Raw genomic sequence first — 25,273 nt, forward strand, 5'->3', positions numbered from 1 at the left:
GTCTGCTGCTACAAAATCCGTGTCAATTCAGCTGCTGCATTTTCTTTTACACAATGGGTCAAAGAAGTCAGCAAAAAATTCTAATGGAAAGCATACATCCCCTGAGCAGGCCTTCGAAGCCTTCGAAGCAGCCCATAATCAGACGGGAAAACGAGGTAATTCATATTACACAATGCATTTTTGGCAGACATACAATTAACCAGGGTTCCAAAGACGGCAGCCTAGATAAAGGAGGCTCGGCCTGTGGCACACAGTCTTCCAATGCTTACGTTAGTTGACTTGCTATAGAAGGGCGCTTTGCAGGAGTTGATACTCACCCCATACGTTGCGGTGAATGGTGGAGATTGGGCTGGTAATGCCTACCTAGCTATTCTTGGCAAATGAAGCTATTGCTAGAGATTACATGTCTTATGCAGTCATGTGGTCCATTTCCATCTAACTTTACATATGTTAGCTATGTTCCTGTTTTCACAATATTTGGTAATATTATATACGAATAGCCCCAGATAAATGCATGTGTGGTGATAACTTTTGGACATATATCATGCAAGGAGTTGCATTGAAAGAAGAAAAGGCCGTGGATTGTACACGTAAATAGTCGTCGATAACGGCATATAAAAGACTTGGTCTCTCTGTAGGCCTGAGGCTCAAGAAATAGCAGATATATCTATCAACGTAGCACAGGCCTCGTGGACCGTTTGATGGGCCAGCCGCTGTCCAATTTGCCTAACTGTTCCTTGCAACCCCAAGTGTTTCCAACCTCAGCCAGAAGTCCATCGGATCCAAGCTGAGAAGAAACCTGTCAATCTACAGGCTCGGTTCACCAGTTTACCACTATGCCGTGTTATGCCGTGAGAAAGATAGTATCATGACTATATGAGACTGTAGAACTAGATTATTTGTCTCAAACGATCAATAGAAAATCGGTGTCCAAAAGGAAGACTAATAAGGAAACTTTACCCAGTTCGCGAAAGTCGCTGCAAAATAATACGTCGGTCGCCCTACTTATATAGAACACTTGTATATGAAAAGCATTAAAGTCTTTGTATCTAGTTGTAGCATCTGCCGAAATGATAAACTATGAAAAGAAACGGTGCGATTATCCCATATGTAATAGTGATACACAGAGAACCAGTTCTCCGTCCTCAATAGATTCCCCCTGACTATTCATCCGTCCGTTATAATTTCAGCTATCGCATAGTCGGCACGCTGTCTTTGAATCTTAATCATACTCTCAGAGTTGGAGTGATCCATTCTGAAAAAGGATGGATGCCCATGTTGTCGTCCTCGCTATCGTCTTCACTATCGTCTTCACGATCGTTTTCGCCGTCGTTTTCGTTGACAACCATGGCATCATTTTCAACACTGCCTTGGTTACCACCCTTGGGATCGACCTTGGTGTTGAGCTTGACGGTACCCTTATTGCGACCGCACTTTCGCGACTGGTCAACCTTTTTGGCGTTGTTGTTCAAATTCTTGTTGAGTATTTGCAAGCCCTCGCCGAGTATCTTAATGTTCTTGTAAAGTCCGATCACGTTGCTGTCCACATTTTGATGTCTTGGTGGATGACTTTTTGTTCACTATTGATGCAGTTCAAGCGATCTTGGATGCCTTTGATCGAGTTCTCCCAAATGATCGAGTCGGATATGTACAGCCCCAGCCACGCCAGAATACTCTTGATCTTGGCAGATAGCCTGAATTTGAGCTAGTTTGGGTATGATTGGATGGTCGGGCATTTCTTTGGCCAATTCAGCTACTTCCTGCCACACTACACAAGCAGGGTGGTCTGAGGTCTGACCACGACTTAGCAAGCACTTTGGTCTCGCCCGTTGTCCACGTAAACTCAACCACATCTTCCTGAAGATTGATGTTCTCCGCGATGATGTAAGGTTATAGTTTGGGTGCCCAACGAAGTACGCTTACAACCATATTGGAGAGCCGCACTCACGCGGTTTATTCCAATAGGTGCCTGTATAAGGTAGGATGCAGCCTGATATGTAATTATAGAGACGGCTCCATGACAGAAAAACTGGATGGGCCTGGTATACGGCCACTGCTTTGGCCTCCGTTTAACCCGCGCTCTAAAAGACCAATGCAGCCGACACGCCGAGGCAGTCGGGTTTGGAGATGCAGATCTAAACGGGATTGTTATGATACGTTGGATGGCAGTTTAAATTGCTAATTGTATGTGAGGTATCACATGGGCATGTTAGCTCTATGAGGTGGCATATTCTCCAACAATAGTGTGGACGTCGTTTTTAAACTAGAATTTACGAGTTACTCAGCTGAAATTACCCTTAAGAGTTCCTATAATAAAATAGTTTAAGTATGCCTTGCATTAGAACTCGAGCAACGATTATTACATAGTATAATAGATGTCTATTAATCATGAAGAAATATAGTTGAATTAAAGAGGAAATTCCATCTATTGCCGAGTCTAAGCTATCTGCAACTACCACCAGTACTGTCCGGAACCAGTCTATATAAAGTCGTATCCCGGAATACATTATGTGGCAGCACCGTGACTCTTTAGCAAAGGCCACTACAGCCAGAGGTGTTAGTAACAAAATTAATTATGAGTACGCCATGATCATTGTTGTTGTTATCGCCGAAGTTGAAAAATACGGGAACACTCCCACAAACCGCGCAGCCGGTATTGACAAGGTCCTGAACAAGCTCCTGGATGAGGTCTCCGGTGATGCCACCAGTATTCTCGAGGAAAGCACAGATATTACCCGCACAAGCAATTCGCTCGCCGTTCTGGTACGTGCGACCGGTGTCGATGCCCTGAACAGCGTTAAGAATATTTTGAGAATTCTGCTGAGACGTCCTGACACATGCTGCGCTTCCTCTGCAGTTGATCTGGGCTATGGCTCCAACAGCCAGGGTGGCGATGACGAATCCCTGAGCAAGTTGCATTCTATAGATAGCAATATTAGACTCATCTTCCATATTGCTTTGGGAGGTTGTAGAGAAATACGCACTTGGACTGATTTATTTCAGCTTGATGTGACTTGGACTTTCAAGATGGATTATTTCAGAAGGGTTGTATTCAAAAACTTTAAGAAGGCCTTCGTACCTGCTCTTTATACTTGTATCTTTAACGATTCAGGCATTGTAAAACCTGCTAACACGCTATTGCGGGCGGTTTGTAATCTCTTTCGCATCTTAGCTCTTATCCATCACGCCTGACCTGGTTGCATATGCTGCTGGCTTTGGGTGTAAGCTCGGGTAACTATCGTCTTGAGACACTAGCTGCGTATGCCAATGGTATTGGTTGGGCCGCAGCTGGCTATACAATAGTCCTAGAAAGATAGGTATAACTTGTTAGGAATCGAACAGAATATAAAAAAAGCAATGTTATAGACTAATGCATGAGGTCTGGAGTTGTTGCTCTCTTAGGCTGGATAGTATTGAGCATTTCGTAAGCCCTAGTACTATTGCAGCAACAAGCCTGAGTAGTATCTGGAAGAAGAGTCATAGAGGACCAAGTGGAGCTAATTCATTCTTATTATTAGAGAGGAGAGCAGCTTGGTTTCATTGGAAGACTATTTTTATCTTTATAAATACATTGTAGTGATTAAGCCTAGGTGCTAGCTAGTCGTGGCCAAGATCCTCTGTAATCTGACATGTACACATAAAACGCATATAAAAAAATAATTATAGGACTTCTTATGGCAATGTGGGGAATGATGACGATACGTTTGGCGTTCGCATTGGTGAATCTATGTCCATGTCTAGGACGGCCTAGGTGCGGCTATTCTCATTGATAAAAACATTATCGACCAGTTCGCTACTATACCACACCCAACAGTAATGACCGAAGATCCGCCTGCACTGATTGTATGGTATTGCCGAGCATGCAAGAGAGGCTGAAAGATAGCTTTTTGGGACATCCCAATCAGAATGGAGGTCCCACTACTCTAGAGAGGTTTAGATGGAAGTCCCTGATCTTATTGCTTTCTATGCATAGAGAGGGCAAGACCTAAGATATTGGGAAACCATTTTCAACGCATAACAGTTGACTTGTAGATATAATAATTTGCGAGTTGGCGATGTTTATTAAGAAGAAAAGGCCGAATTGTTGCCCTGCGCTGACGAATGCAGTCTATTCTGTGGTTAGCGAAGTAGACAGAATGGTGAATATAGAAAATTCCTACTGTCAGCTTAAGGTCATGTCGCTTTTACCCATCGCGCAGGTTTTTGTCTATGTTTTACGTAAACGAAAGTATTCGTCAGTCCTTGGCATAATCAAATGTAGCGTTCTAATTCTACAGCATATAAATTTCATAGTCTAGTTTATCCAGTCTGCAAGCAGTCTGAAAATCCATCATGGCTGTAACAAAGCACTAGAGAAAGATGATATTAACATTTAGGGTTGTATAGGTAGGTACCTAGTAGAGTATTATTATTGCTTGTACCTGACCTACAGCTGTCATTTAGGGGCCAGCTGGCCGCCACAAAGGCCGGTATGGCTCCAGAGATCAGATTGTTGCAGGACCAAGCTGTGCGTGCAGTTGGCCCCCGCTGACACGAAAAGTCGCGGGGAGACTGAGAACCCAAGGCGAAAGTGACCATAGCCATTCATACATTTTTGCGGGCGGTCAATGGTACTGGCCGCATCACTCACTCGTAGAAATAGCACTCAGGTGAGTTATAGGAGAGACTGTGAACTTTGGTTGCATTTATATGGGCAATTTTGCCTACTAGTAGCGTTGCTCCCATTTCTGTAAGACTTTCTACGCGCTTCTTCTGCTTCTTCTTCTTCTTCTTCTTCTTCTTCTTCTTCTTCTTCTTCTTCTTCTTCTTCTTCTTCTTCTTCTTCTTCTACTTTCAACCTCACTGTTCACTCTCACAAAGAACTTCTTTCTTTCCATTGGAAGGACTTTATTTTATCCCTGGGGCCTATGACAATATATCCAACATCCTTCGCGACTACGACTTCTTAATCAAGCGTCTCTACAGCCATCTCACCTTTTCGCTGGGCCTCAACTTCCCGACCGTTTCTTTTCGTTGAAGGTATCTTTCCGCCCTTGTCATACATGGATACATACTCCCATTAGTCTCGCAAATACTGATCCTCATTCCAGGCTTGCTATCGCTTGCACGCCGACGCGAGAACTTGCTGCTCAACATGAATGCTATACCAGTGAGCACCATAAATTACAAGGGCATTTCGATATTCGAATTCAGGGACGGCACATTGTCGCTTGTCTTCCCCTTAGGACAGGGTGCTATTCATACAATCGGAGATGATAACGGTAGGGACCTTGTTCAATCTCTACCAAATCAGACTGCAATACAAGTACGGCCAGATGCCTGGAAGGTCATTAAAGTACTTCCCAGAGCCCGTTCCATGTATGACCACTCTCAGTTCAAGCCCGACGCCCCCCGCAGACCTAGGCAATCACATAATCTACATGGGATCCTGACTGTGTCCCCGCATGGCAAAGCCGCCATAGACGAAGCCTGGAATGATGGACGGGATGAAGCTCGGCATGCGGCAGATCCGAACTTCACAATCCGCAGCCAGCCTGCAATCTCGGGGGCCTATATTGGATATTCTCTGTATATGGCCGGTCCAGTCATTGTGAGACCACTCCGATCAAACTCTACCAGCACGGAAGCGCGGCTCAACGTCGTTTCTTTCAATTTCAAAGGCAACGAGTTCAGGGTTGAGCCTGGCACACAAATCGCGGGAAGTCGCACTATTCCGCATTTCGCATTCACAATGCCAGCCAACCTAAAGGCAATCAAACAATGGGCGGCTGGTAGTAGCGTCGGTGGTGCATTCACGACGATTTATAATGGATCTTCGCGGGACCTATCAACCATCCGCCGTTCGACGCTTGAATCAGCACAAGCCCTTCTTGCTGGACAGGGTGTGAACCCTGTGACTAAACACGAAGCACTGTCCCTGCAAGCCTTCAATGAGGCTGTCGTTAACCCGAACGCACTCTTGAACCCGAATGCAGCAGAGAGCCCTCTGAATCCAAGGCATTCTGAGTTGTTGTGTGACGGGTCCATCTTGCGTCGAGGATATGCTGATCTCTCAGGCTTCCGATACGCAGTCCCTTATGTTAAGGCCCTTGAATTCCCACAAGAGTTGACAAGCATTCTTTACGAATTCACTAAACAATTCTCTCAAGATCTCTTCACATTGGAGTCGCTATATCTAGCTTTATACGCTTGGTTTGACACAGTCTCCTCGCCTTCATACAACACAGAGAAGGCGCTTCTAGAAGGATCTCGCGTCACAGCTGCATACCTTGTTCCTGCAGCATCTCTTCCGGAGTGTCTAGTGTACTATACACACTGGCTACGTTGGACAGAAGAAATGGGACTTGCTGAATATCCCCATTTCTTTCGATTTATTCGACAAGCTGTTGATACCGACAGACGTCATTTGTCTCTCGTTGTTAATAATTGTCTGGATGAAGCCCGCATCAAAGACCTAATGCTAGGTGCTAGATCCAAGTCTTCTCACATTAATGTGAATGATAGGCTCCTCGTGCTTCCTCACATGATGCGAGACAGTCATATGCCACGAATGACTCATATTGAGCCTTACCGGTTCCCGACCCCTGAGGAACTACTGCTGACGGGGCTTCCGTCGGTGAAACATTGCGGTACACCAACGTACGAGCATCTTACCTCCGAGTCGCTTGAGCCTATTCGCCTATGCATTCCAGCTGCATTGGCAGACAATTCCTTCCACGGCACATCTGAACCACTCGGAGAGGACCAAAGCACAATAAAGTCCTTGGTCAAAGGCCTTGATGGCCACCCCCGGATTATCACTTCAGAGAAAGTCAAATGTGGCAGATTTTGGATGCTCGACTTGGCGTCCGTTGCCAGCGGTTCTGCTGTGCTTGGAAGTCTGGGTCCTCCTTCCGAAATGATAGACCCTTTGTTGGATATCGGAGGGGCTCTTCCACCTTCTATGCAGTGTTCTCACCTTTTCCAACAAAGACATCTGCTCGCCATTGCGGTTAAAGCAGGGGCCATCAAGGTCATGCCTGGACACGCCTTTCTTGTGAATGAGAGAGGATTTTGCGTGGCCGTGGGATTCGATGTCATATCTGCTGAGAGATTCCAAACTCAACCACCAGAGATATTGTATGGAGAAGGAACTCAAGAAGCGCTTCAACAAATGGCGATGGAAGACATCACCTTTCACGCTGCGACTGATCCGCAAGGACCGTCCCCTATTGCTGATGAAGTAATTGCGACCATCTCCAAGGCACCCGCCATGCGTCATGTCATCTGGAACCAAGTCCTAGGTACATTACGCACGGCGCCGCCCAAAGGACGTACACCAGCCAGACTGGTGGAGTTACTTCAACCCGCTGTTCTAAAAGAAGATCAAACATGGACATGGTTGGAGGAATTTGATGAGCAGTTGTCCAAGGAGAAATTGGTGCGGATAGTCAGCGGATCATTGGGCCAGCGAATCCGAGAACTAACGGGTCTCGAGGCTTCACATGCAGACCCGTTCAGGACCATCGAGGTCGCTCTACCTAACGTATACGAAGATAAAATACTCCCATTGTGTTATCTCATGCAGCGCATCAGGTCTGTGGAAGAGCCTGAGGCCTCAAAGGCAGAGGCTTTCAGGAGATTCATGAAACGTTGGAAGGATCTCAAGAGAGAACTCAAGACGAACAAGCTAGCCCCTTGCATGAGAGAGTATCTCGACCGCTTACAGGGTACGCCTCTTCCTCCAAAGAGGGAGCACATATCTGATTCCCATGATCTTCATCGTCCTGGCGCGTCTGTCTGCATCGACCTTACTATGGACTAAGCGTGTCGCCTCTCTTGAAATGGCCCATCGTCTTATTTTCCGGGTCTTTCTCACATTTCTTTATTTCTATTGTACTCTACATGCAATGGTATTGCAGTCTTTTCCGACTTTCCATCACGGCCGTCTATGAGACGTCATTTGCTGTGTCAATGTCTTCTCTTTCACTTTACTCTATTCTTTTTCCCGATTGTCTATTCATGGACACTAGTGGAATTGATTAAGACCTTGAATTAGGACGGACATCACAGAGTGCCAATCAAATCCGCGACGAGGTCAAGCCCTTGCAATGGGATTTCTTTTTTCTTTTTTTTTTTCCTTTTTTCAGATTGCGATTCATGGACATTAGGAAGGGCTAAATGGCGCGACGAGACGCCCTTGAAATGGGATATATACTTCTTCTCAATTGACTTCGGTATAAACACGTCTGGAGGACTCCATTTGCTGCTTTAATTTTCTTTTCTCTTTTCATCTTTTTAATTTTCGTTCATGGAAACCAATGGGACTTTGAGTGGCACAATGAAAATGAAAATGGATTTCAGAGTGGATTTTAATTCCCTTTTTGCATCTATATTCGCTTTTTTCTTTCTTTATTTGCTAGTGGCTAGGGCGGAAAGTTTTTTTTTTTAACTGATTGATTTCATTATTTATTGCTTTTCGGAGACTTGATATTATTTGCTGATTGCTGCACAATTTACGTACATTTGCTACTGATTCGAACCGCTGTGACTGTTCTGCTATAATCTTAGAGCGGCTAATTCACTAGGTCACTACCTCTTAATAGCCGCTAGCAACAAAGAGGCAAAATAATATTGGGAGCGGTTATAAGATTTGAAGTTTCGTAAAATGGCTGCGGAAAAAGTCTTTTACTGAGCATGGACTTTTCCCATAACAACGCATGAATCTGTCGAGAGTCAACGAAATGACAGTCTTGGAGGCAGCGCTTGGTGGTGATCAAGCAATTTTCGTAGACAAATATCTCCGCGCAGACTGACCAAAAGTAGACCGCAAAATGAAAAAGAATACCTGACCGAGCCCGGATCTCACGCGCAACGTTTTTTTTTAAGGGGGGATCAATGTAAGCAGAATTTGGCAAAAATGTAGTCGAACCGGGAATCGAACCCGGATCTGTCGCGCACTCAAGACTTAGTGTGAGGCGACTGTACTAACCGCTATACGATTCGACCATTTAGATCTAGTTTGTTGGTGGAGATTGGATCAAGTACAGTATATAGATGGAGAGACGATGATGAGAAATTTTGTAGTTACTGCGGGGTTGCGCGACGCCATAAGTCTTCTGGTATGGCGCTAGCCTAGTTTGGTCTATTCCCAATTTAGTAAGTGAACTTCAGGTAGTAATTCTCGCGATTTCACCTCCACAACACTCATCCTTCATGATCACTTCATCACAGTTCTCCACCATCAAACGGTCGAATCGTATAGCGGTTAGTACAGTCGCCTCACACTAAGTCTTGAGTGCGCGACAGATCCGGGTTCGATTCCCGGTTCGACTACATGGTTATTTTTTGCCATTCTTGAACTTGAGATGTTTAGCTATCAGTTGGCGTTGAGGTGTTTAGCAGCGCTGCTTTCTTTTTATCGCCATGCCAACGTGTACCCAGGGAGGTAGCGAGCAGAGATGAATGGTAATGCCCTTCACAGCGGGGTGTTTCTTTGTACACTTCCCTTAGATATCTTTGCAGTACCAGGGGATGGAGAAGTTTGTAGACTTGTGCGTCGTATCTCAACTCCCATCCCTCCAGGTCTCCGTTCATCTCCCTGGAGTGTGAGACTGGGAAGCGTTTGTAGTCTAGGTAATTGGATGAAAAGATGCTTAATTATGTAGGCTTTTGAATACCCTAGGCTTCCGTAGTTTATTGCTTCATCTAATTCGCGGTCTAGTATCAAAAGCCGCTTATAGTGAGGCATAGCGTAGGCCGTAAGGGAAACTATGAGCAACCTGCAAGATACGGGATAAGTCGATGGGGAGACAGAATACTTTGATACATTGTACATGCATAAAGTTCATCATGATGCAAGTTCATGCATTGCTACTTTTATATTGTACATTGTAATCCCAACCGTGGTATCATTCCAAACGCCAACGCCTCTAGCCCGTTTACAACCGTCCCACCACCCTCGCTCTCTGGGCCTCGTTTTCTCTGAGAGCCTCGCTTCGAGCCAAAAAGTCCTGCCGTGAGGCATAAGAATCCTTGGACTTGCCAGCCAGCTCCAGCTCGTCCTTTATGCCCTCCTTGTCCACAAAGCCCGCCCAGTCCATGCGACTCTTCTCCACCGTGTTGAGCTTCTTCGCCTGTGCTTCGTTGGCCGCCTTCATTCTGGCCGCCAGTCCGAGGTTCAGATCCGTACGACTTGTTGTGCCTTCTATGATGGGCTCGAAGGCGGACCGGAAAGCCTTTTTGGTAAGTCGCTTGGTGAGTAATGCGTCTGGCGGCGCGTCTCCCTCCTGAGAGGCTAGATAGAGCTTCGCCTCTGCCGAGTCACGAGGGACGAGCTTTTCTTCGGTATGGACGCGGCCGGCAAAGTTGTAGGTTCGCTTGATGCGGATCATGGAAGATTCGTCTTCTTTTGAATTGCGCTTCTCGTCTGCGACTGGCTTTTCGCTTTCGTCTACAGCCATATCTTCTACGTTTTCTAGTGGTTTTGATGCTGAAATGCCTCCGGCTACCATCTCTGCCCAAACAGCATCGATATCGACCGTCACAGGCCCTCTACTTGCGGCAAACTTGCGTTCTTCCTTTCTATAATTTGATTAGCCATGTCCAGCGTAGCTTTTCCGCCTTCATAGTGGGAGGGCTTAAAGCATACTCAGCAGCGCGTTGACTTCTCGTCTTGATCAAGCCACCTTCACCACCTTCATCATCCACAGCTTCGCCCTTGGCTTTGGCTCTTTTTTGCTTTTTCCTGCCTTTTTCAATTATCGCCTCATCACCCGAGTTATTTGGTTCCTCTGCTCCATCGGCGCCCGCATCTTTCACCGGCCGTTGGCGTTTTCTCGCAACCCTGTTATCGTCGCCATCTTCTGAATCTGAAGAGCTGGACGCAACGTCGGGCGCATCGTCGGCATCGGGCGCAAAGTCGGAATCTTGAGAAGACTCGTATTCTTCGTCTTCGTCAATTATGCGCTCTGGTGGCATTGCGTAGATCTGGCGAGGGAGCAAATAAATGGTGGCATGTTCCAAGGCGATCGCGTAGACGCGCCGGTGAGGCTGCTTTCGGTGACTTCTCTGTCGGTGTGGGGCCAATGACGCAGCGCCTAACTTTTTAGTTGAAGAGCACAAAACACGCCTAAAGCTTTGTAATTCCAAGCAGCTTTATTAAGGTGTTTGTATACATTATCGCTGCATGTATTTGACAATCATCTATGTTATAATAGAATCAATCTTAATGCCTTATCATGTTTTCCACTTGCCCTTGGCCACGAAAAGCACCAGTATCTACTGAGTCAGCTCGATTTTATACCGCTTGTAGGGTATCTCTGTCGAGCCTCTGGACAGGTAAATACTAGTAGTAGATCCGCGAGTGTTTTGAACGAAACCTACATATAACCAAAATAAGCAACTAAGGCGCTTATGATACGCCGCTTGGGTTCGTTGCAACCTGTCGATAAGCCTTACTCTGCATGCCAGATATACCAGTAGATTAGCCTTTGACTTTAAAAGCTAAAATACCTTCATTAAATCTGCATCTGGCAGCCAGCAAAGCACACGAATGATCCTTGAACCAGCCCCAGGCAATTGGGGTACGTGAGCTATTTCCTGCCATCCTTGATGGATGATTGGTGTCTGTTAATAGCGTAGTTCTCTGTGGAATGCATTCAAAGCCTTCTTATTGAACAGCTATGGGCTCGTGACCTTGCGTAGGGGGGAATAGGGAATAGGGAGATGCATGGGTATCATCGCCTGCGGGTAATTCTGGAGATGCAACGGCGCGACATACTAAGAGGCCTGTCTCAGCCCAAGACATGGATCTGTACTGTAGCAAGCAAAGAGCTCACCGCAACTATTCTGCGTTACCAACTTGATGCTATGTTCCGCATATTGCATTTGGAGTTGTGGACGCTTCATAGCAACTTGACAGTTTATTTATACTTTGCAGGGGACGTAGGTTTTGCTTCTCGAAATTTGCTTTTTGGCGAATCCCAGCCATGGCTCTCCTCAGCGACTTTAATTACGGTGGCTCCGAGCATCGAACTGGTTCGTGATAGTGTGCCACGCGGACCATCGTCTACTGAATCGTGACATGGCATGGATGCCGGTTTTAGGCTCCCCCTCAAATTGTGCTGAGTTGTCTGATCTACGTATGGGGTGCAAACTGAACAGGTTGCAGCAGCAGGGATCACTGGAAGAAGAAAGAGAAGAAAGGCCACCTTCCTGGAGAAGAGAGAAAGAAAACGTTAATTTGACTGGCTGGGCTTTGTGCCGATTTAGGTTATTGGAACCCGACAGGCAAACAAGCAGCGGGTTAGGCGCCAAGTTCCCACCAAACCTGGTCGCTGCATTTTGCACTTGCATCGTGGATGTGGCGCTTCCGTCATTCCCCTGCCACTGTGAAATTCCTGGCTCCCGGCTCCCCTCCCACCTGCAAACTCTCCCGTTTCTCTCTCCTCTTTTCTACTCTCTCCCCCCATATTAGGCGGCTTGTCTGCCCTGTCCCACCCGTTTCTGCCTGTTTTTCGCCATGGCCAGCGACGACGAGTACGAAATCGAGGGCCCTGAACTCGCCGAAGATGATCCCATGAGAGCGTTTCTGCCTGCCTCCTTCGGAAAAAAGTCCAAGGAGGCTGATATTGCAGCCCAAATCGACCGCAGTCGGAGAACAGTGGATAAACCGCCAGCAACTGGCAGCAAGGACGGCGATGAGACACAGGCACAAAAGTCAAAAGAGAAGGGCGGCTCAAGCGACTCTGACTCCGACGATAATAGCGGCGATTCAGACGAGTCTGACGACGAAGACGAGTTCCCAGTTTCGCATGAACTTGTTCTGAAGACGCACGAGCGCGCTGTCACTACAGTCTCTCTGGACCCTGCTGGGGGCCGATTGGCCTCTGCGTCCCTGGACTGTACTGCCAAGCTCCACGACTTCGCCTCGATGACGCCGACGACGCTTCGCGCATTTCGCAGCGTTGACCCTTTTGTGTCCAGGCGAACTGCTGCCAGCGCAGAAGCCCACCCCATACACCTGGTTGAGTTCAACCCGCTGTCGGGCGGAGCATTTCTATGCGTGTGCGCCCACCCTCAGGCGAGGATTATGTCGCGAGATGGCGATATCTTGACGGAATTCGTCAAGGGAGACATGTACCTTCGTGATATGCACAACACAAAGGGACACATCTCCGAGATTACAACTGGCACTTGGCATCCAACGGACAAAAACCTTTGTGTCACGGCAGGAACTGACAGCACTCTGCGAATCTGGGACGTTAACAATAAACGTTCACAGAAGGATGTCATTGTCTTCAAGTCAAAGGCTGCCGGCTCTGCTGGGCGTACCAAGATGACTGCTGTCGCATGGAAAGTGTCTGCTCAAGGAAGCAATGTGCTGGTCAGCGCCGCCCTCGACGGCTCGCTGGTAATGTACGGCGGCAATGGGCCATTCACGAGACCGGCGGGTGAGATCAAAGAGGCGCACAAGCCTCAGACCTGGACAAGCGGCATCGACATTTCTTCCGATGGCCGCATGGTAGTTACAAGAGGCGGTGACGATTTGATCAAGCTATGGGACACCCGAAAATTCAACAAACCCCTCGTCACGGTATCGCACACTTCGACTTCAGATAGCTATCCGACTAGCAACATTCGATACGCTCCCAACTCGACCAGCATCATCACCGGTTCGGCCACAGGCCATCTCCACATCTTAAATCCGGGCAATCTTCAGCCAGAACACGTCACTCCGATCACGCCGGGCTCAGCTTTGATTGCTGTGGATTGGCACCCTAAGATTAATCAGATTGTTACAGGCTCAGCGAACGCCGAGACACACGTCTTGTACAACCCGACCATGTCGACCCGCGGTGCTGTAGAGGTCATGTCGCGAGCGCCCAAGAAGCGTCACATCGACGACAACCCCGAGTTTACAATGGACCAAAACGTCGGCATATCGGGCGACTCCATCGTTGTCCCTGGCGCGATGGGCGGTGGGCGCAAAGCCGGAGTGACGGGCACGGGCAAATCGAAAGATCCTCGACGACCTGAGGTCCCGCTGGCGACGCCCTTTCAGAAAAGCCAGCCAGACGAGAAGCACATTGCGCAGAACATTCCTCTGGCCAAGATGCTGCACGAGGATCCGCGTGAAGCATTGTTGAAGTATGCTGACAAGGCCCAGAGCGACCCCATGTTCACAAAGGCCTGGAGTAAGACACAGCCGCAGACGCAGTACGCCGAGCTCAGCGACGACGAAGAGGAAGGCCCAGACAAGAAGCGCGCCAAGCGATGAATCACAATTGCGCCCGACAACGAAGAGGAAGAGATGGGCTGAGAAGAAGCGGGCTACGATACAGCTGCCAGCACGAGCCTCGCCAAGTATCGCTTCTGGGCGAATTTATCGTCGCGACGACATCAGCGCTTCAGCCCCGAGACTGCGCCTTCGTATTCATGCCGTTTCTATGTATCACAAAGACGAATATCGATGGAATACCCGAATAGCATTCGAGATATAGCCACCCCAGCCACGACCAAATATCACATCAAGAAAAAAACACGCGGTAATGATGAACTTTCTGAACGAATATTGATTAAGTATTCTGGTAGGTGTTGCTACCAGAAGGCTGAGGAGCATCCGACTGTTCTCCTCCAACAAATCCTAGATACTGCTAGATACTAGTATTAGATATTAGATAGTAGAGGCTTTATAGCAGTCTCTTGGAGCTACTGCTGCTGCTTTTCTGCTCTCGAGTCGAGACCCAAGAAGAAATTGTGGGTCCTTGTCCGAGAGGGAGGTTCCTGGTACAGAGTACAAGCGCAAAGTATCGCCTCACGTGACCTCCCAGCCGCCCTAGACCCAATACGACGCAAATTCTCTTCCGTTTGCTTGCCAGCCTGAGGCGTGCGCAGGCGCCGTGCTGAGATGTACTGAGACGCGCCAGGCCAGAACCGCACCAGCCATCACGCCGAATCTTGTCAGTTGTGTCTTCAACCACTCCCCATCATCAACCGGCCAGCGCGCGCATCCCCAAAATCGCCAGGTCCCCTCGCAAACCATCGGCGTCCATCTCCAATCCTCGCAAACCTCGTGTTTCACGCGATTTTGCACGCCGAAAACGCCTGCGGCACCCGATCCGACGCGCCGCACCGTGCCCTGCGCAGGTTTTTTTTTTCTGCTTCGCTCGCAGCCCCCTTCGGCCTGCATCTTTTTGCGAGCCTCGACATCCCCCACGTCCGCGTCCACGGCTGCGTCGCAAGGCTGAAGCTGCTCGAGTTTCGCTTCTGCACCTCACCTCGACTCGACTCACCTCGACTCTGTCCTTGCCCAACCCGCGGCCTCACTTCTGGTGACCTTTTTTGTCTCGACGACGCCAACTTGCCGCGCATTATTACTTTTTTTCCCTCCCATTCTTAAGTGCCTTGTGCAGCTTCGACGCGCCAAGCTCTTACACCCAACTTTTTTTTTTTTTTATCTTTTCTCGTCACTCTTGATATCACTTCACGTCTCGCACCGAGGCGCAACATCAACAAGGAAAACAAAAAAAGTCTCGTCTCGCTTCCACCGGGCACGACCTCCAGACACTCGCTCCTCGCTATGCACTGTTTATAAGTGGACTTCTATTAAGATACATATTGGGGAGCCGATAGTTTCAACGTTTTGGTCCAACGCCATCGCCAAACGCAACCATGGCTTCAGTACAGATCCCGCCCCCCGTGCAGCACCCGGGCGCGCCAATGCCTGCCGGGGCGACTAAGCAACAGGCCGAAGAGGTCTTTCGGGTACGCACAGTCTTACGCGTGTTGCAATGCGCCTCTCGCGTTGCCTGTATTCCATCTGATATGTGTAGCTGACGTGATAACTCTGCATAGAAACTCAAACAAATGAAAGAAGCGGGCGTCCCGCCAAACGATCCCGAGTATATGAAGGCGTCGCAATTCCTGCTCAACTTCCAGCAGCAGCACCACATGCGACGAAACCAGCAGCAGTACATCCAGGCCCAGCAGCAGATGCAGCAGAATGCCCAGGCCGTCCAAAACGGCAATGCCAACGGAGTCAATGGAGCCGTCAATGGTGTCCAGCGACCGCAGCAGGGCGTGCCTCAGACGACGCAGGCTGCTGCTCTGCCAAACGCCATGGGAACGGCGGCTGCTGCGCCTAATGCATCTGCTATCACTACCCCGAATACTCCTGCACAGCCGAACTCGAGCACGTCATCAAGCCACTTTACAACAAAGCAGCTTGGTCTACTCAGGCAACAGATTCATGCTTTCAAGCTTCTCGGCAAAAATGCAGGGATTTCCGTTGCGCTACAGCAAGCAATTTTCCAACAACGTCAGCAGCGCCAAGCAGCTGTCACAACTTCAGCTCAAACTGCCGCTGCATCAAAGACTCCCCAACCTGGCTCGGATGCCACAAAGCCCACGCCAAATGGTGTTGATGCTGCCGCCCAAGATGACGCTCTCTCCCTCCCTAAACCCCACACATACAAGACTGTCAAGTCACCATATGGCAGCAGTATGATTCGGCCCTCTATCAAATATTTCGACCATGCGCAGCGAAAGAACCGCTGGTTTATTCCTGGCGTCTTCCCGACCGGCATTGACTTTGACCACCTGCGTTACGAGAGAGAAGTCGTCGTCTTCAACCGCATGAGCCAGCGATACTCAGAGCTGAAGAATCTGCCCGCCAACATCGCCCACTGGGATACGACCAAGGAGAACGTCGAAGTTGACGACTCTGTAAAAGTCAAGGCCGTCATTGAAATGAAAAGCTTGGCTTTATATGCCAAGCAACGAGCTCTTCGTGAGAAGATTGCGCGCCAGATGATGCACTATGATAATCTGGCAATGACGACCAACCGGACAAACTACCGTCGTATGAAGAAGCAGAATGTCCGGGAGGCTCGCATTACAGAGAAGCTTGAGAAGCAGCAGCGTGATGCCCGCGAGAATCGCGAAAAGAAGAAGCACAACGACTTCCTCCGAGCCATTTACAACCACCGCGCCGAGATCACCGAGACCGCGGCGGCTCAGAAGAACAAGTCACATAAGCTCAGTAGGCTCATGTACTCTCACCATTTCAATATTGAAAAGGAAGAGCAGAAGCGTATTGAGAGAACAGCGAAGCAGCGTCTGCAGGCTCTCAAGGCCAACGACGAAGAAGCGTATCTCAAACTGCTTGACCAGGCCAAGGACACCCGTATTACGCATCTGCTTAAGCAGACCGACGGTTTCTTGCACCAGCTTGCATCTTCAGTCAAGGCTCAACAGCGCCAAGCTGCCGAGACATACGGCACAGACATGGGCGAGTTCCCTGATGAAGAGAGTGAAATCGACGAAGAAGAAGTTAGCGGCAAGAAGATTGACTACTACGCTGTGGCCCATCGCATCCGCGAAGAAGTCACCCAGCAAGCAAGCATTCTTGTTGGAGGCTCGTTGAAGGAATACCAAATCAAGGGTCTGCAGTGGATGATTTCACTGTACAATAACAACCTCAACGGTATCCTTGCAGATGAAATGGGTCTCGGAAAGACGATCCAGACCATCAGTCTGATTACCTACCTGATTGAGCAGAAGCAGCAGAGCGGACCCTACTTGGTCATTGTCCCTCTAAGTACCTTGACCAACTGGAACCTCGAATTCGAAAAGTGGGCCCCGTCTGTATCTCGCGTCGTTTACAAGGGTCCCCCCAATACCCGTAAGCTACAGCAAGAGAAGATTCGCCAGGGACGCTTCCAGGTACTGTTGACTACCTACGAGTACATTATCAAAGATCGACCCATTCTCAGCAAGATCAAGTGGTTCCACATGATCATCGACGAAGGTCACCGTATGAAGAACACGCAGTCCAAGCTCAGCGCAACTATCCAGCAGTACTACAACACCCGTTTCCGACTCATTCTCACCGGTACTCCTCTTCAGAACAACTTGTCTGAGCTGTGGGCCATGCTCAACTTTGTCCTGCCAAACATTTTCAAATCAGTCAAGACCTTTGACGAGTGGTTCAACACTCCCTTTGCGAACACTGGTGGTCAAGACAAGATGGAACTCACTGAAGAAGAGCAGATTCTCGTCATTCGACGTTTGCACAAGGTCTTGCGACCTTTCCTCCTGCGTCGTTTGAAGAAGGATGTCGAGAAAGACTTGCCCGACAAGACCGAAAAGGTCATCAAGTGCAAGTTTTCCGCGCTGCAGTCCAAGCTCTACAAGCAGATGGTTACCCACAACAAGCTGGTTGTCAGCGATGGCAAGGGTGGCAAGACTGGTGCTCGTGGTCTGAGTAACATGATTATGCAGCTGCGAAAGCTCTGCAACCATCCGTTTGTCTTTGATGTGGTCGAGAATGTCATGAATCCCCTCAACATCAGCAACGATCTTCTTTGGAGAACAGCTGGTAAATTCGAGTTGCTGGACCGAATTTTGCCCAAATACAAGGCAACTGGCCACAGAGTTCTGATGTTCTTCCAAATGACGGCTATTATGGATATTATGGAAGACTACCTTCGTTACCGAAGCTACAAGTATCTGCGTTTGGACGGTACGACAAAATCCGATGAACGATCCGATCTCCTGAGAGACTTCAATGCGCCCAACTCTGATTACTTTTTGTTCTTGCTATCTACTCGTGCTGGTGGCTTGGGTCTCAACTTGCAGACGGCAGACACTGTCATTATTTACGATTCTGACTGGAATCCTCACCAGGATTTGCAGGCACAGGATCGTGCCCATCGTATCGGCCAGAAGAATGAAGTACGAATTCTGCGTCTGATTAGCTCTAATTCCGTCGAGGAGAAGATTTTGGAACGTGCTCGGTTCAAGCTAGATATGGACGGCAAGGTTATCCAAGCAGGTCGTTTCGATAACAAATCCTCCGAGACAGATCGTGATGCTATGCTTCGAACTCTCCTGGAAACCGCCGATATGGCTGAGTCTGGCGAGCAAGAAGAGATGGAAGACGAAGAGCTCAACATGTTACTTGCCCGTAACGATGACGAAATCGTCACCTTCCAGAAGCTTGACGAAGAGCGACAAAAAGAATCCATCTATGGTGGTCCGAAAGGAAAACCGCGACTCATGGGCGAAGACGAATTACCTGACATCTATCTCAACGAAGGCAACCCTATTGAGGATGACGCCGAAGAGATTATACTTGGTCGCGGTGCTCGTGAGCGTACCAAGGTGAAATATGACGATGGCCTAACAGAAGAACAGTGGCTGATGGCGGTGGACGACGACGAGGATTCTCCAGAGGCGGCAGCAGCACGTAAACAGGCACGCAAAGATAAGAGAGAGGCCAATAGGGTCAAGAGATTGGGTGGTCCGGACGACTCGCCTTCCGTCAGTCGCGCCAGCACAGAAGAATTGGAGACACCCAAGAAGAGAGGTCGCAAACCCGGAAGCAAGAACGAGAAGCGGAAGGCAGAAGACGCAGACGATGAGCCTCCTGCCAAGAAGCGACGTGGCCCTCAGGGCAGACCCAGCAAATCTGCTGCCCATAACGATTCTCGACTGGGATCTCAGCAACGAGAGGTGCTTCAAAAGAGTTTACGAGCATTGTACGACAGCCTGATGAACTTGGAAGTGGACGATATTGAACCACCAGCCGAGGACGACGAGTCCGACGCCGGTAAGCGTCTCATTATCGGGCCGTTTGTCAAGCTGCCTCCGAAACGCGAGTATGCCGACTACTATGTGATTATTCAAAACCCCATTTGCATGAATAACATACAGACGCGTATCAAGAAGGAGGAGTACAACTGCTTGAGCGACCTTCGAAAAGACTTTGACTTGCTAATACGCAACTGTCAAACGTACAACGAAGACGGAAGTATCCTGTATCAGGATGCGAAGACGATGGATGTAAGTTGCTAAAGAAAAAAAAGATGACCGCCTACAGAAAGCATATACTAATTCATTGAAACAGGAATTCTTTACGAAGAAATACCAAGAGGAGCTGGACGCGCACCCTGAGCTTCTTGATCTAGAGCCCAGTAAGGCAGGATCAGCAGCGCCTTCAGGTAACGGAAGCACACCACAGCCAAGCGGAACTCGGATCAAGATCATCTCTAGCGCAGCGCGGGAAGCCAACGGGGCACGATCTGCCGCACAGAGCGATGAGGACTGAGCGAGAGAAAACGAGAGATTGACGACTGCGCATATTCCTCTGTCCTTGATGACTGAGAAGAGTGACGTGCCAACTTACGACGAAATTGGGGGTTTACGTGCTTGCAAGCGGGAATATAATCTTTAAAAAGAAGAAAAACAAAAATTGACGGCACTAGGAGGAAGAAACCTCCCAACGATTGCCCCGCAAGCGGCTTATTTAATCATGTATTCTGCGGCGTTGGAAGGATCGGCGTTTTATTTACATGAACCCAAGGAAAGGGGGAGGAAACAGGTCCAAGGCAGGCCAAAATACCAACAATGTACAAGATGAAGAACGAAGGAAGGGAGAGAGTCACACAGAGAGAGGAGACGAAGGGTTGAAGCATCTGGGCGGCATATTTGGATGACCAGAGAGATTCTTTTTTGTTGTTCCTTCTAATTTTTCTAATTTGGGAATCAGAAGATGAGGGGGAGACGAGTCGAGAGCAGATGGGCGCCTTTGTCTACTTTGACTGGTGGCTGGCTGCGTCTTGGTGAGTTGGTCGTCTTCTTGCCTGTGCATGTCTAGATAAAGTAGTAAAAATGTATTCTTAATAGACGTTGATACAGTCGCGACAAACTAGCGTGCAGAGCATGTGAATGGTTCTGTTTCTGTTTAACGACAATCAAGTAATCTATACTCGTAACATGAAAGAATCACGTTGCTTCTATTGCTCCAATGCCATCACATCCTTCACATGTTAGAATATTGAGACTATTTCTACACATGCGTGAAGCTGGAATAGCGCTAGGCGGTGCTGCTAAGCCTTAGCGCTCTGCTGCACTGTACTGTACAGCACTAGAGACTGGCCCACCGCCCCAGATGCCGTCAGCGCCGCCAATCCATCTTGGCCGCCGCAGCTTCGCCACCCACTCGGGCAACCTCTACTGGCCAATATCTGCAACTGATCCCCTGCCTATTGGGCCACTTTGCATCTCTCCTTTTTTCTCTTATCGATGCCCAGTGAGATGGCATCAAGCTGAAAAGGACACACTGGCGACATTTACTTCTGTTACTTGCAGTCTTTTGCTGGGCGGCGGCCGTTGAAGGTTGGAATTACGATAAAGAGTTTAAAGCAAGGGCTTAGAACTCGGATGACGACAAGATGAGGAAGACGCTTATTTTGTGCTTTATTCATGGGTTCAAGGTACGTTGATTTTGGGAGTTTTGCTTGTGAATGATGCCCCCCCACCGCTTGTGATGGGAGGGTCTGTGATGGCGGGATGGAATCGTGGGAGTGAAAGGTGCGGTTTGGCACAAGAGAGCTATGGGCAATTGGGATGAAATGACACTTTGTGGCTGGGCTGATGGAATGAGATTGGGTTTGATGATTGAGTGATTGACTGACTGACGGGTTATTATAGGGGGGCGAGTCGACATTTGGCAACGATTATTCGTTTGTCGAAGACCTGCGCACTGCCGTGGCACAGGAGCTGCCCGGCTTCAGTATCAAGGTGCTGGTGTATCCAAAGTATGACACGAGGGGCGACCTGGGCGAGGCCGTGAGCAGATTCCGCAGCTGGTGAGTTCGATATTATGACGATATTACGATTGAATCAAGGTAAACGAATCGTTGGGCTGACGTTGGGCTGGGGGCTCAACAGGCTGGAGAACAAAATCATCGACTATGAAGTCGCCAAGGGAACGGCCTCACCAACCGTCGAGCCGTCCATCCGCACCATCCTGATTGGCCATTCCATGGGCGGCATTGTCGCCGCAGAGACCGTCATGGGCCTGGCGTCGGAGCGGCCCATCTACACCGAGGACGGCATCGACAAGTCTGGCGGCCGCCCCAACTTCAACGGCCTCATGTTCCCGCGCATCCAGGGCGTCTTGGCCTTTGACACGCCGTATCTGGGCATTGCGCCCAGCGTGGTTGCGTATGGTGCTGAGGGCCACTACCAAACGGCGCAGTCGGCGATGGCGCAGCTGGGCTCGGTGTGGAAGATGGTCGGCGGCGGTGGTGGAGGAGATGCTGCTGCTTCCTCTTCTTCTGCGCTCACGACGACAGCATCTTCGGCTGCCAAGAACGACAGCGGCGGGTGGGGCTGGGGCAAGATTGCCATGTATGGAGCTGCTGCCAGCGCCGTCGCAGCGGGTAGTGCCGCGGCGTGGATGAACCGCGAGCACATTTCCGTCGGGTGGTCGTGGGTGTCTTCGCATCTCGAGTTTGTGGGCTGTCTCGCCCGGCCCGAGGCTCTCAAGCAGCGCGTGGCGTACATGGTGAGGCTCAGCTCGGAGCTCAACATTGGCTATGCGAATGTCTACACGCGGCTGGGCAAGGCTGCGGAGAGCAAGGAGGTCAGCATGGTGGGCACGGTGCTGGGCAAGGACAGGACGTTTTGCGTGGTGCCGAGCAAGCAGCCGTCGGGGAAGTGGATCGACAATGTCAACGATACGGCCAAGGATGAGGTGACGGCGCATGTTAGTACGTTTTGACTCTATACTGTTTTCCCCATTCTCTTTATGTCTGATGCTGACGATCTGTGTAGCCATGTTTGAACCGCAGAATAATCCGGCGTACGGGAAGCTGCTGCATGATGCCAAGAGTCTGATTGCCATGTGGGTACAGAGAGATTGGTCTGAGGGTAGCCATGAGCCGCGGTCAAGGTCACAGCAGTCGAGGTCTCCGCAGCAGGGGCAGTATCAGCAGCAGCTCCAGCGTTTGAGATGAACGAAGTTGGCGACGCAGTTTTAAAGGATATATGATTAAACGGATACAGGTGTTTTGAACTTGGGAGACAGGAGGCGATTGATTTTGTGTGTATTTTCTACAATTAGCATTATTACTGTCTGTACCTACTTATGCAATGCACACTCCGTATTTTGACCATATTTCCTTACTTCTTTATATCGTTGCATCTTTGTCGTTTATATCGTGTCCAATGACAATGACTTGCACCAAATTCTATCAGATATGCAAACAGTGCGTCCTCTTGATAGATTGCGATTCCTTGCCTCCCACTTTTCAGCCATTATAACCATCTCTTCCTTCTCTTTTCGTACTCTATTGTTTATTGAGTCGCCTTCTCGTTCTTGGCCTTGAAGCCGCGCATGACCTTTCTTCGCTGGGCCATCATGTGAGTGTAGAGGATATAAGCGCCTATTTAAACGCGTCTGTTAGAACTCTTCTCTGGCCGTTTCTTTTTAATTTCTTGATTGATTGCCAACTTACCTGGAACATAAACCGCCAAAACGCCATACAAAACATACGGCATCAAGCTCAGCGGAGACTCCGTCGCCGTCGCAGCCGGGCCCACCGCAGCCAGATACACCAGCGAGCACTCGCTCAGGATGCCAATCGGGTACAGAATGAAAAACGTGTTGTAGCGCAGCCAGGTGAGGATGCGCGGCGTCAGGCCGGACAGCGTCAGCGCAAAGTAGGTGTAGCGGATGACCTCGGTGACGGACCAGGCGATGAGCATGGAGCTGTACGTGGGCGACTGGATGGCGAGGTACGGGTAGAGGAAGAGGACGCCCCAGACGAGGAGGAAGCGCGAGGCGACTTGCATGAGCGTCGTGAAGAGGGGCGCGCGGACGACTCCTGGTGTTGATGTGTTAGAAATGTTTAATTATTAAAGATGATGGTAATTGTTGGCTCACCGAAGAGGGAGTGCAGAATCTCCATGGCAGCGGCAGTTTGCGTCCATTTGGTGAATTCGCCGACGTTCAGGTAGACCGACTCTGGGCCGGATTCAACCAGCGACGTGATGGTGCCTTGGAGGACCATACCCCAGGCAAAGGCAGAGGCGGCATTGTAGAGGATGAGGTAGCCGTTCTTGACGGGGGATGAGGCCGGCTTTTGGGCCGATGCGCTCTTGGAGGGCGCCATGTTTTTCGAAAGGCGAATTGGGTGAATGGAAAAAGAAGATGGAGAGGGAAGAAATGGTGATGCTGGAGGTTCTGGCGGTTGGATGGGAATTTTTGGAGCTGCCAGGGGACCGTTCCAACAGTTGGGGATCCGCTGTGGGGCTTGCCGAGGCGGGGATCCGCGGCTTTGGACGATGAGATCTGCGTACATCAGATGAATGAAGCAGCAATAGAATAAAATTAAAAGAATACTCAAATAACTGATGCAGCTGGCTATTAGTTCTAGATCATGATGTAAGCATGTAGACAGAGAAAAAGTCACCTCCTCCTCTCGACAGCCCCCGGATCTTGTGCTTCATCACTCTCCCTACCAAAACAGCTTCCTCCTCCACGCCATAAGACTCGCCCGATGCATAACCACAACCAGATTAAAGAATCGCTCCAGTGAACTCTCTTCTCTAAACAGTTCCAAACACCAGGTGCCCCCATAAACAGCCGCAACTTCTGAATTTCCGAGTCATCTCTCCCAATCTCTACCACCCGGTCCATCTTCCCATCGTCAAAGGCAATACCTCTCCAGAGTAAAATCCCCAGCTTCCGTGCTGCTTCCGCTTCTCTCAAAAGTTGAAATCCATCACCGCTTCTTGTTCCATCTCGTCCAATGGAAGACAAGAATTCACCCCAAAAGAGCCGACGCAGCTCCTCGTGGTCGTGATAGTATCTAAACCCCCCTTCAGAACAAGGTCTATCCTCTCCAAGAACTTCCTCCACCCCATACAGAGCCATTCCAAAAGGAAGCCACTCAGCTTCAGCCCAATCAATCAGTCCCGTCAAGTGCCCGGTCTCGGCGTCAACCATCATGTTTCCCGGGAGAAGGTCGCCGTGTGTAACACACCAGTTTGACGCCTCCACCACGTCGAGCTGGGCCTGCGCCTCTGATACGTGCGCGAGCAGATCCTTTTCCGGCAATCCATCCAGCAAGTTAAGACGCCATCGTATCGATTCTCCGACTCTCCCCTTAGTCATGGCGCCTGCTGGTAGTATACCTTCCATTCCCCGTGAAGGCTGCCGTCCGTGAAAGCCGAGCGCGAATACCTTGGCCAGGCCGCTCATCAGTCTCCTCTTGAATATCTTGTCGTCATCAGCCCGGCACCCTTTCTTCCTCTTCCGAAATTCTGATAAGGGAATCCCTCGTATTCTTTGATGCAGGTAGATATGCATCATCACTGACGGCCTGACATCCGCATCTGGTACTTGTTGTATTGAGACTCCTTCTACTTCGCCGAGATGTGTAGTCGCCGGAGCAAATTCGCCGTAGATAGACTTGACTCTTCTGCAGGTATCTATATC

General features: G+C 49.3%; 7 protein-coding genes across 7 annotated transcripts; 4 read left to right on the forward strand and 3 right to left on the reverse strand.

Annotated features, from left to right (window-relative positions):
• Nucleotides 1-1,226: 1,226 nt before the first annotated feature.
• On the reverse strand, nucleotides 1,227-2,952 carry TGAM01_v203671 (hypothetical protein; the record flags this gene model as incomplete). Its single annotated transcript, XM_018806040.1, has 3 exons — nucleotides 1,227-1,508; nucleotides 1,949-1,990; nucleotides 2,644-2,952. The coding sequence occupies 3 exons, from the start codon at nucleotides 2,950-2,952 to the stop codon at nucleotides 1,227-1,229; spliced, it is 633 nt and encodes a 210-aa protein (XP_018660758.1).
• A 2,182-nt stretch (nucleotides 2,953-5,134) lies between these two features.
• On the forward strand, nucleotides 5,135-7,804 carry TGAM01_v203672 (hypothetical protein; the record flags this gene model as incomplete). The annotated part of the gene is made up of 1 exon (XM_018806039.2): nucleotides 5,135-7,804. The coding sequence occupies one exon, from the start codon at nucleotides 5,135-5,137 to the stop codon at nucleotides 7,802-7,804; it is 2,670 nt and encodes an 889-aa protein (XP_018660757.1).
• Nucleotides 7,805-9,920: 2,116 nt separating this feature from the next.
• TGAM01_v203673 (SWR1-complex protein 5) lies at nucleotides 9,921-10,959 on the reverse strand (the record flags this gene model as incomplete). Its single annotated transcript, XM_018806038.1, has 2 exons — nucleotides 9,921-10,563; nucleotides 10,631-10,959. 2 exons carry the CDS (start codon nucleotides 10,957-10,959, stop codon nucleotides 9,921-9,923), a joined length of 972 nt encoding a protein of 323 aa, XP_018660756.1.
• Nucleotides 10,960-12,502: 1,543 nt separating this feature from the next.
• On the forward strand, nucleotides 12,503-14,260 carry TGAM01_v203674 (hypothetical protein; the record flags this gene model as incomplete). The annotated part of the gene is made up of 1 exon (XM_018806037.1): nucleotides 12,503-14,260. One exon carries the CDS (start codon nucleotides 12,503-12,505, stop codon nucleotides 14,258-14,260), a length of 1,758 nt encoding a protein of 585 aa, XP_018660755.1.
• Nucleotides 14,261-15,654: 1,394 nt separating this feature from the next.
• Nucleotides 15,655-20,092, forward strand: TGAM01_v203675 (SNF2-family ATP-dependent chromatin remodeling factor snf22; the record flags this gene model as incomplete). Its single annotated transcript, XM_018806036.1, has 3 exons — nucleotides 15,655-15,747; nucleotides 15,838-19,827; nucleotides 19,892-20,092. The coding sequence occupies 3 exons, from the start codon at nucleotides 15,655-15,657 to the stop codon at nucleotides 20,090-20,092; spliced, it is 4,284 nt and encodes a 1,427-aa protein (XP_018660754.1).
• Nucleotides 20,093-21,218: 1,126 nt separating this feature from the next.
• Nucleotides 21,219-22,787, forward strand: TGAM01_v203676 (hypothetical protein; the record flags this gene model as incomplete). The annotated part of the gene is made up of 4 exons (XM_018806035.1): nucleotides 21,219-21,260; nucleotides 21,478-21,635; nucleotides 21,718-22,541; nucleotides 22,606-22,787. The coding sequence occupies 4 exons, from the start codon at nucleotides 21,219-21,221 to the stop codon at nucleotides 22,785-22,787; spliced, it is 1,206 nt and encodes a 401-aa protein (XP_018660753.1).
• Nucleotides 22,788-23,127: 340 nt separating this feature from the next.
• TGAM01_v203677 (hypothetical protein) lies at nucleotides 23,128-23,945 on the reverse strand (the record flags this gene model as incomplete). The annotated part of the gene is made up of 3 exons (XM_018806034.1): nucleotides 23,128-23,216; nucleotides 23,289-23,657; nucleotides 23,717-23,945. The coding sequence occupies 3 exons, from the start codon at nucleotides 23,943-23,945 to the stop codon at nucleotides 23,128-23,130; spliced, it is 687 nt and encodes a 228-aa protein (XP_018660752.1).
• Nucleotides 23,946-25,273: the final 1,328 nt, after the last annotated feature.

The sequence above is a fragment of the Trichoderma gamsii genome, assembly GCF_001481775.2.
Source record: "Trichoderma gamsii strain T6085 chromosome Unknown Scaffold_10.2, whole genome shotgun sequence".
Classification (NCBI taxonomy): Eukaryota; Fungi; Ascomycota; class Sordariomycetes; order Hypocreales; family Hypocreaceae; genus Trichoderma; species Trichoderma gamsii.